This window comes from Cornus florida, unplaced genomic scaffold (assembly GCF_030987335.1).
Source record: "Cornus florida cultivar Cherokee Brave unplaced genomic scaffold, ASM3098733v1 CherokeeBrave_3.0.0_Hap2_Chr08, whole genome shotgun sequence".
Classification (NCBI taxonomy): domain Eukaryota; kingdom Viridiplantae; phylum Streptophyta; class Magnoliopsida; order Cornales; family Cornaceae; genus Cornus; species Cornus florida.
The window spans coordinates 2,862,583-2,873,767 of NW_026775578.1; the positions used below are offsets into that span (position 1 = coordinate 2,862,583).

Genomic DNA, 11,185 nt, shown 5'->3' on the forward strand with positions numbered 1-11,185 from the left:
CTAGATTGACAAAATCAACAATCAATATTCCAATAAAGGTTTCTTAAGACCAGTGCTCACATTTGGAATGAATATTACCTAAATGTTTAGGAACTTGGACACGCATAGAGATGTCACATACAAAAGATCGACGGTAGAACATGTCTAATGTCATTACACTCAATAATCAAAATAGAATTCCTAACGCAAACCAGGATATGTAAAATAATTAAAGCAATACTAAGTGTACCAGTCTGCTCACTATGCGGTTGCTTGGATATACAGTAATGATCTGTTGCAGGCCAATAAGTAATTCCAACACACACATGTATATACATATAGAGAGAGAGAGAGTACCTGGCATTGGAGGAGAATTTTTCTAAAATCATTCGCAAAATTGTTGTCAACTAATTTGGAGCAACCGTAAAAAGTCATGAATCGTGCTTCATCCACTTTTGATTCAATTGATATTCTTTCCAATGATGTGCAGTAGTTTGCACTCAACCCCTTTAACTTTATTGGAAGCCCTGGAAGCGATTGAAGCCAAGTACATTGGTTTAGATAAAGGCCCTTCAGTTTAGGAAGGCTAGTGATGCTGGTAGGTTAGAAATTTTATTTCTGCTAAGATTCAAACATTCTAAAGAGACCAAACTACCAATTTCACTGGGCATGTACGACATATTGCAGTTTTCAAGATACAATTTCAAAATGCAACTTGATCCCAGTATAGAAGCCGGTGACAGCCCAATAGAATCTGGACTCCTTGTTAGTGATACCAAGGATGAGAAAGATGAATACCATGACATAACTGCTGACCCGCCTAACTTGGAGCAGACAGAGATATCAAGATGGACAAGACATTTCAGCAAGAACATGCTTCGCGGAAGCTTGCAAAGATTTTGGCAATTCTTCATATTCAAGACAAGAAGATTTTTCAGACATCCTATAGATTGGTCAACCTCTACCAACTTTGTACAATGGTTAAGCAACAGTATCTCAAGACTGCGAAGCCCAGTAAAATCCGGGGTTTTTGTCAGGAAATAGGAATGACTGAGATTGAGGTATTTTAATTTTTTCAGAACCTGTCAGAAAAAGAAAGTAAAAAAAAAAAAAAAAAAAAAACATGAAACTTTTATGTGGAAAGTTTGAAAGAAGAGGTATGACAAAAAGTTTGAAAGAAGAGATAGATTGTCATACCTTGGTTTCTCTCCAAACTTCTTCGAGGCTGCTATAGCTAAAGTCAATAGCAACCATGTTATCCATATACAAGGTAGATGGTATACATTTCAACTGAAAACTTTTCCAACACAGCCATACTAGTCTTCTGGAGAGACATTCATAGCTTCCAATTAGGTGGACATTACTGAGATGAAGCAGTCTGAGTCTGCTCATGCCTGCAAACACCTTCGCATCCAGTTCTGGCTCATTGGATCTTGGCAAGTTCAAGGCTAGGCCTTCAACTAGTCTGGTTCCCTAATGATAAAAGCAGTACATACATATATAGATAAGTATAAAGATAAATATATATATATAGATATATATATATATATAGAGAGAGAGAGAGGGGGGGGAGTGGCAGATCACAACCCCTAATTGTGAGACTTCAGTGATGTGTCATATGCCATGGCACTCTTGGAGTGAACAAAACCTCCCATATTAACAATTCAATTCATGCATTTGCACTTACAGTGTTATTTATCAATACATCAAGAACGTCCTCGTGACACCACAATCTGCTACGTTCTCCGGGCTCTCGACAGGATTCTTGGCGGACAATCTCTCTACCCATGTCTTGAATCAGATCATGCATCGCCAACTGATTATCGGAATCAATTCTTACAAGACAACGACGAGCTAGAACCCCCATTCCAGATTTTGGAAAGAAACTGCAGCCTTCTAGTATTTTGATTGGCAAATCTTGATCCATTCCAACAAAAAAACATGCAATATCTAGGAATAAACCCTTCTGTTCATCATCAAGTGAATCGAAGCTCATCCTAAGTTTTCCTTGAACATCATTATGAGGAATCTTTTTCAACTTGTTCAATTTTCTTATCCATTCTGGTATGGTCCTATCTGACAAACGGAACCTAAAATTTCAAGAACTAAAGGAAGCCCCTTAGCATAACTAACGACTTCCTCAGAGAGGATCTCAAAGTTTTCTATAGGACAGTCTCTCCTAAAGGCATGCCAACTGAAGAGTCGAAGAGATTCCTCCTTATTCAACTCCTCAGGCATATACACCTTATCCACTTGAAGTGAACTTAGCGTAGACAGATCCCTAGTTGTTACAATGATCCTACTTCCAGGATGTAGCAAATCTCGATTTATGGCTAATGCCCTCAATTGGGAGACATCATCTACATCATCAAGGACGAGAAGAACTCTCCGACACCATGCTTGCCATTTTATTTCCTCAATTCCATGATGAAAGTTTCTAATGCTTTGATTTTTATCAAGTAGAAGATCAGAAAGAAGCCTTCTTTGTAACTTAATAGGGCCATTGTATTGCTTCCAAATTCCTCCGGCATTTTCAAGAAAGCTATTGCTGTCAAAGCTACGATGTATGAGATTATATATAGCTTTTGCAGTTGCAGTCTTACCTACTCCGCCGATTCCCCATATGGCAACAATTAGAACATCATTTGATCTCAAGCTCAACAACTTCCTGAGTTTTTCAACACGAGAATCGATTCCAACTGGGTAGTCGGCAACACTTAAAAGTGATGGATCTAAAGCATTTGCAACCACATCAACAATAGAGTCAACCAACTTTGACTCATCCCTGCAATTTTTTCTCCCACAATTTAGAAAAAAGTTTTAAATATTCATCGATTAAATTTGACAGTCACAGCAGTGAGAGTAAAGTAATGACTCATGTTATTTTTACGTATAACACAAGCCAAAGTGGTTGGTTCAATCATAATAACTAAAAAAACGCGCTATTTGGTAAAGTCGAACGTTTACAAAATTATTCAACAGAATTAATAGAGGGATATAACGAATGAATCCATAAACAACCCCGAGCTAATTGGGAAACACATATCAGATTCTTATCAAATGAAATGCATCAATGTAATTGGCAATGCAAAAGGAAAGGAAAGGAAAAATATTTATTGTCGACGGAAAGAAAGAATACCCACCCATGTTTGAAGTGGAAGCCAGAAATATTGGCAGCCTCAGTTAGAGCATCCCTCCAGCGGCGTAGTTTGGGTGGTGCTTTGAAACAGTCTTGGTGTCTGGCAAATGCTTGGGCGTAAAAGTCACTCTGCATCCTCAAAATGGAGGGATCGACGCCATAGAAAACAGGAACAACAAACTGCTTGAAGGTCCTCCTGCAGTCCATGATCTTGACAAGCTCGTCGAGGCACCATCCAGAGGCGGCGTAGTTCTTGGAGAAGATGATGATGGCGATGGATGAATCCTCGATGAATTTGAGGAGTCCCTGTCCAATATCTTCACCTCTGGCGAGCTTAGTGTCGTCTCTGAAAGTGTAGAAACCATTGCGATCCAAAGCGGCCAAGAGGTGACCCGTAAAGTTGTTGCGAGCATCAATGCCGCTGAATGACAAGAACACGTCGTACTTCCGTGAAGAAGAGGCCTGCATTGGCGAAGCTAAAACCAAAAAGAAGAACGATCGCCAACTACTTAAGCTTGGAATGCTCCTATTACAGAGTAGGGACTTTTTCTCTCTCTCCAACAACCAAGGAACCAACTTCTGGGTCTGAACTGGAGCAACTTTCTACTCTTAATTCTTCTTCTTGTTAAATTCAAGCATACACACACTAACTAATCACACTATATATATATATATATATATATATATATATATATACACCTTTTTTATTTTTTCATTTTTTAACTAGTGCTCGGAGGAGTTATGATTTGAAAATTATTTAAGCTAGGACTGTCTACACATTTTAAATTTTTTACTCATTTTAGCACTTGAAATACTTTCTTCAGTCAAACTAGTTGTTGGTCCTCCTACAAATTTTAAAAATGTTCAGTTATTTGAACACGCTAGTCAGACTGATTTCTTTATTTGATCATTGAAATACTTTCTTCCGTTCAGACTACTCATTTTCGGATATATTTATAGATGTACATGAAACAATCCAAAATTGTGTGCTGTGCTCCAATAACGATCACTTAATACGCGTATTCGAAGTTTGGGAACAAGATGTACCAAAAACCCACAAATAAGACTCATAGCTAGGGCAGAAATTAATAGAGCTACAAGAATACTTCTTTGGGTGCACCATCGTTCCTATACAACTGTGCCATCAATCCTCCTTTTATTCTGGTACTCCACAATTGTGAAAACAGACAGCAGCCACATGAATAGGAATATATATATATATATCCTAATTATACCATTCAAAGGTTCATGTGAACTAAATCAACACAATTATTAGATGCCTATACCATATTTACTTGTTAACTCAAAAACCATCAAATATCCATATTCATCTTTCATTTTCGTAATACTTTCTGTTATAAACTTCTTTAAGTGTTCCCGTCCCATGCCAAAAATAAAAAATAACTTCAAAAATAACGTTACAAATTCCATTATATTGCATTTTACAATTCTGATTTTCAACTGAAAGCAACAATGCTGCAGGAATAATTAAGTATGATGCGGACCCAGCCTTAAAAAAATTGTGAGAGATTGAGAGAAGCAAAACAGAGACTCTCAATTAACCTAGAAGAAGAAAGAGAAGACAGCCACATACCAACTCACTCCTTATATTTCCACCATTTTTGTTGCATCTGATGGTTCTTGTCACTCCTGAAATTCTTTCTTGGGAACAGAAATTTCCCAAAAAAAAATGTTGAATATAAATTGGCGACAAAAAGAAGAATTCCCAGCTGAAGTATTCTACAGAGCAACATCTAGAAAAGAGCATTGATGAATCAATCTACAAACAAGTGGCTTGCAGGTAATCCTTGCTCTTGTTTCAGATGTGATCTGAACAACCACTCTGGTCCAACAAAAAGAAGAATTCCCAGCTGAAGTATTCTACAGAGCAACATCTAGAAAAGAGCATTGATGAATCAATCTACAAACAAGTGGCTTGCAGGTAATCCTTGCTCTTGTTTCAGATGTGATCTGCACAACCACTCTGGTCCTTCGAGAACGGATTTTTGTACTTGACAGCCAGAAAACGTCGATGTAACTCTTACAAATGTTATTCATATTCCTAGATCTTCTTTAACTCTTGAAACACAGCTGTTGATTCCATCTGCCTTGTAATTCTACAAAACTTTTCTAACAATTCATGCAAAAAGAGATACCACCTTCATGACCTTGGTGGATTTCATTTTAGTTTCCCACAAGCATTCGGCACATTGGTAGCCATAGTTCATCAGCAACATATAGCCATGTCTGCAAACGTGGTCAATCAATCACATGTACCAATGACAACATAAACCACAACAACATACTAAAGTCGTAACGAACTACTATAACATGTTGCGACCCTGTCAAGGCTTTGAAAGGAAAATTTGTAATTTGTAATATACTATATACTGGACATGCTCCACACAGACCATTTTATCTTGTTCTCAGGTTATATGTTTCAGAGTTAAGAGGGGTAGTATTTAGTACTCACAGGCATTGCCAAATGGCCTTTGAGTATACGTTGCAAAGAGAACAAAATCATGAAAAATGAATTAAGAAGGCAATAACTCAGAATAAATTTGTGTCTAAATATATCATGTAAGATATATAACTTTTTGTTATAAGCAACTCCGGTATTTAAGAAGTGAGAGTTAAAGAACATGTTGAGTTATAAGGCCATCAATAAGTTAATACTAAAAGATTAACACTTGTGATGTGATCAACGATGTCCTTTGATGTGCTAAAACGATGGAACTACTGATGGGGTCAGCCATATTAATTCTTTTTATCCCATATTGATGGGGTCGGTTATATTAATTCTTTTTTTCAACTCTTTTCTATTTTAAGCCATGTATCCTATTATATGTAGATTTTAAAAAATCATTTCTTATTACTTGATCCCATGTGAGTTTTGGTCGTCTTCTAGTCACCCCCATCATTCATCTTAGCATTCTCATTTCAGCTACATGAATGTGGTGTTCATTTTTTCTACTCCATATAAGACAACTGGCCTAATATCTGTCCTGTAGAATATTCATTTTAACTTATTTGGTATTCATTTTTCACGTAGACCACAACTAGTCTGTCTTCATTTTGTCCACCCTACTGCAGTCCTACTTCTTACATCATCATCTATCTCTCAATTTATTTGTTCTTTGGATAATTGACCCTAAAGATTGAAAGTTACTTTGATTAACCTTTAGTCTTGAATTGCAATAGTTATATGGTCATCCTCCGCTATTTCACTGAACTTACATTCCATGTTTTTCTGGCATTCTTTTTTTTTTTTTTTTTGGTCCTGCTAATTTTAGGCCTTTTGCTTCTAAACCATTTCTCCATGTTTCTAATTTATTGCCAAGGCTTCTATCTAAAAGTGCTAATATCTATGGCCAATTATTATTTGTCCATGTTTCCTGAATGAATTTTTAAAGTGCGTGCACCAAGTGCATCCATGCACGTGCTACTTCAGAACAGGACAGGATTTTCTTTTTCACATGTATCAAATGCATTAAGATACAAGAGTTCCACATATTTGCAAGTTGCGCCCTATATGATCAAACGCCATAATATTTAGAAGTTGCATATGACGAATGGACATGAAAGTGTACACTACAATATCGAGACTACTGCAAACTATGACGTGTATGACAATAACTAAGCATGCAGCCAGAATATTGGATGAGGTTTCAAACCAAAGCATGCCTCAATTATTGTGAATAGGGGGAAGGAAAAAAAAAAATCAGCCACAAGATTGACAGATTTCCTGATACAATACCAAAGAACCAATAAAATGGAAAGAAGTATACTAACAACACTCCAACAGCAGGAGTGAGAAAATGAAGACCTGATGCGAAACGCATAAAAAGTGTCAATAATAAAAATAAAAGCATGATAAGAACAGAACTTTACCTATGAATTATATGAAATCTGTAATTCATCTTACAGCTGCAATGAACCATTCACAATCATTAGTTGAATGCTCTGGAGCTGTTTTGCCACAAAGGCTGTCAGATTGAAAATTCACTATGAAGGAGATGCATCCAATGGAATTCCATACCCACGTTTGCACATCAATCCCAACACCTTCTCAACTTTACATCTTTGACCACATCTCAGATAGGCATTATACATTATTACAAGTGTCTTTTTTGTACAAACCAAATTGAATTTATCCATTTCATCAATGACCCCCTCCATTTCTGCAAGGCGGTTCTCAGAAGCTAACATGACCATCTTACAGTGGTAAAGAGACCGACAGATCCTCCATCCAGCAGACTCCGCAAACTTAACAAAAGACACAAGCCGGTCCACTGCATTGCTTCGGAAATAGCTCGAAATGATACAACGCATCATACGCACAGTTGTTACAGAGGTTTTATGCTCAAATGCCTCATTTATTAAATTCTCCATCTCCTCGACCATATCCTCTTCTGCATAAACTCTAATCAATAGCACATTCAACCAAGGCCTGTACTCATTTTCTGGAATTACTGTCATTAATTCCTCAATCTTTTTTACCCTACTTCTGTCAGAACTCTTGCAGTATGCACATATCATAGCTCTGACCAATGGAGTTTCTTCACGATTTACATAATGTTTAACCAGCTCATAAGTCTCTTCCATCTTTTCCAAATTACAAGAATGTGCATACCCTCGCAGCATGAGCAAATGGGTATTAATATCAGGCTTGACATCGCCTGCTTTCATAATCCTAAAAGTATTCTCCATACGATCCCACATCCAGGCTGTAACATATCCTGCAATTAGATTATTATAAGTACTTAAATTAGGAGAGAGATTTAAATCCTTTATCTCCTTAAAAGTTGCCTCCATGTGATCTACCAACATCAACCGACCAAATACGGATAAAAGGATGTTATATGTTACAACTGTAGGGCTACAATTTGCTTCCCTCTTTAAATCTCGAAACAATGACTGACACTTCTCAGCAAAGCCACTGAACATATAAGCACCCATGAGTGCATTATAGGTCGATGTTGTTTTAATTCGCTTGTTAGCAGCCTCTGTAAAAAGTTCATCAGCAAGATCAATATTCCTCAATCTACCAGCAATAGTAATACCCTTAGCATACTCCTCTGATGTCATAGGAATGCTAAAATCTGCATGTCTCCTCCAATTAAAGATCTGCGCAAAAAATAAATAAATAAGATTTTCCAAGATCAAGTTTGGACAATTCGCGAATTGACATATCTTCTTTCCCAATTATCTAATCAATGGTTCATTGTTGTGGGTCAAAAAATATATTGCAGATCAAGCAGTATCAGAGAATCCCATAGATGCTGAATCCGTCTATTGTATATTACATGGTATTTGGACTCCCAAGTTAGTAGTGTAATATAAAAAAAAATATCAACGTGATAACTGAACTATGGAAGTGAGCTCTCCTCATTGGGAACCCTCTTTTGTAGAACTTTGGGCGACTGGGAGTTGAAATTGTTCTCCCCAACAGTTTGAACTAATAGGTTCACTGATTTAGTTTTGGACATTCCATGGTAACTGAATCAGTTCCCGTTGCACGTGAAAATTTCTCTGGGCATGGAGAAACTAGCTTAATAATCACTATTCTTACCTTAATCTCATATGAATGGGGTCGGCCATGGAGATACTAGTTTATCCATTGAAATTCCTAAATTCTACTCGTTTCAAACAATTTTTGGGGGAAAAAATTCTATTAAAAAAAAACTGCAGTGGTACGAAAGTGACAACTTTGAAACAAAAGTGACAAGTCAGATTCAAGGTCACCCTCCATATATCATGATATATTTGGTTGGTTAAAAACATAATATTCCTTGTACAAAAACAGAACAACAATACAAGTATATAATGTGTGAGCGCAAAGAAAATCTTCATGCCAAAAAGAATTATATACATACTAACGTCCGTTAACACATGCATCTATATGTAGCTACAAACATAGCACACATATACACATGTAAAGATATAATAGATGTGAATGTGAAACACCTCTAAGGATAGTTCAGGCCAAGAACGCAACTGCTTCAATAGCTCAACCAAAGCAGACCCATCAGAGTAACATCTGAACAAAGAAGTCCCCTTCTCTTCCAGAAGTCTGAAAATCATGTCACTGTCATCAACAACTTGTATCAATTCGTCTCTCAAATGCGATACCTTCCTGCTGAGATCTTCTCTCGCTGCTATGATGTCTGCGTAGTTCCACTTATCCGAGAACAACCCGTTGATGTTTGGGAACGTGGCCGTGCACGAACGCGTTCGAGCGAACACTTCTCGGGTGAATCTTTGGGTCGAAATTCTTGAGAGGCTCGCGATAGGGGCTGTTAGGCTTTTGGGTTTTGCGGAGCATCGATAGAGGAGAAGCTCCGCTTGAGCTGCATCTGATATCTTCCACACCCGTTTCATTGTCTGATATCAACCGTACGATACATCCTATGAAGGGTTTTTGAAGGGTTTATCTGATCAAGATTGAATATGGAAGACGATGGAAAGATTTTTTAGAGAGAGAAAGACAGGATGGGGAAGTGTTCCTGGTATGTGAGAGAGAGATTGAATTTTTTGGTCGAGAATTTTAGGGATTGTGTGGCATGTGAGAGACTCGAGAACAGCTGAGGTAGGGGAATCCAAATTGGGTATCATAGGCAACGAATCCAAGTGTGTAGGCTTGAACAAAAATGCTAAAACTCTCACATATCTAAATTGCTGCGATGTGAGGCACTTTCACATAAGAATGATTCCCGCGTGCGTGCGTACGTGCGTGTGAGAGAGAGAGAGAGAGACAGTGAGTTTAGAAATGGTGGTCGTCCATGGTAGACGACATGCGAGAGATTGGAGAACGAGAGAGATCTGAGGATTAGGGATTGTAATTGGATTTTGGGTCTGGGTTGCGGGCAATGGGCTGCACACTTTGGTGGGCTTAAGTGGGCTGGCACGCGCATTAAGTAAACCCTAGAATTCTCCCGTCTTCCCAAAGACTGGATGCTTGTAATTTGGGTCTGAATTTTAAGCAGCGATAGTCCGGCCGGAGTATTAATTCCTCCAAGAATCTCACTAGTGGTCAGGGCCCATGGACTTTATGACGATCAATACAGGACATACCCATTTTTTTGTCTCTTGACCCGCCCAAGTCCCACCCATGCCCCTTTTCACACTTTCCCCTTACCAATATACTTTCCAACTTTTGTTGCCCGTAAAAAGAAAAAATAAAAATAAAGAAAAAAAGAAGACAATCTTAAACGTGAAAAAAGTCTTAAATACAATCCCAAGTGGTTGGCCGAAGGTCTAATGTTCGATTTTTCTTAAGTACAAATAATTTAACTAGGAGAAAAAGAATAAAGAAAAAAAAAATCATAAGTATTTTTCATGTGGTACCCAACCAATAGAAAACTCCCCAAATTTTTTTTTTTTCCTAAAGAACTCCCCATTTTCCTTGATAGCACATAGATAAAAAGTTTTCCAGAAAAATAAAGAGCTTTCATTGGTGAGGACCAATGCTGGAACTCATATGGCTCAAATCCAAAAAAGCTTGTGGGTGGGCAGTGGATTGAGGGAAATTTTAAATGTTCAAAAAGTTTATAATGTATGTGGGTAATATAGTAATTTCTCTTATAATATGTTTTCATTATTTTTAATCATATAAATTACCAGTATAAATGACACTTGACTTATTTAGAGGGTGTGACTCTAATTTACCCAAAATTAAATGATCATGAACCAAAACTCCTATTGGTGTTTAAAGCGTGTGTCTCAAAACTCTAATAATCTTAATTCTAAATTTGAATAATGCTTGACTTATGCCATATAAGAAGGACCCTCCTTCTTATGATGAGGTGGCATAATAAAATATTAATAGATGTTTAAGTTTTAAAAGAAGAAGGTATATATATATATATAGATGACTACATAGAATAGAAACTGATCATTCCCGCTTTCTCTCTCGCGCCGCAATATATATTACTTATATGTTTTGAATCTAAAATAAAATAGTGTTTTTTGCTTTAATGAATTGAGCCGTGTGAGTTGTGAGTTGAATTGATCAATGGCAACATCTTCATCTTGGGATAAGTAATTCACCATTCCATCGTTGATAAC

The 11,185-nt window shown here is 37.3% G+C and overlaps 3 protein-coding genes across 4 annotated transcripts; all 3 read right to left on the reverse strand.

Annotated features, from left to right (window-relative positions):
• Positions 1-337: 337 nt before the first annotated feature.
• LOC132268899 (TMV resistance protein N-like) lies at positions 338-2,819 on the reverse strand. The gene is made up of 3 exons (XM_059769809.1): positions 1,667-2,819; positions 1,177-1,452; positions 338-1,061 (listed from the first exon to the last, which is right to left on the reverse strand). Exons 1-3 carry the CDS (start codon positions 1,973-1,975, stop codon positions 552-554), a joined length of 1,095 nt encoding a protein of 364 aa, XP_059625792.1. The 5' UTR covers positions 1,976-2,819; the 3' UTR covers positions 338-551.
• LOC132268558 (disease resistance protein RUN1-like) lies at positions 2,032-3,586 on the reverse strand. Its single transcript, XM_059769389.1, has 2 exons — positions 3,123-3,586; positions 2,032-2,764 (listed from the first exon to the last, which is right to left on the reverse strand). The coding sequence occupies exons 1-2, from the start codon at positions 3,584-3,586 to the stop codon at positions 2,032-2,034; spliced, it is 1,197 nt and encodes a 398-aa protein (XP_059625372.1).
• Positions 3,587-4,519: 933 nt separating this feature from the next.
• LOC132268898 (pentatricopeptide repeat-containing protein At2g30780) lies at positions 4,520-10,077 on the reverse strand. 2 transcript variants are annotated; one of them, XR_009469392.1, is made up of 3 exons: positions 9,086-10,077; positions 7,010-8,245; positions 4,520-5,365 (listed from the first exon to the last, which is right to left on the reverse strand). XR_009469392.1 is itself a non-coding variant. In XM_059769808.1 (2 exons), the coding sequence occupies exons 1-2, from the start codon at positions 9,497-9,499 to the stop codon at positions 7,124-7,126; spliced, it is 1,536 nt and encodes a 511-aa protein (XP_059625791.1). In that variant the 5' UTR covers positions 9,500-10,077; the 3' UTR covers positions 6,375-7,123. The 2 variants fall into 2 exon arrangements, 1 of the variants encoding a protein (XP_059625791.1); XM_059769808.1 differs by lacking the exon at positions 4,520-5,365 and having other exon boundaries at positions 6,375-8,245.
• Positions 10,078-11,185: the final 1,108 nt, after the last annotated feature.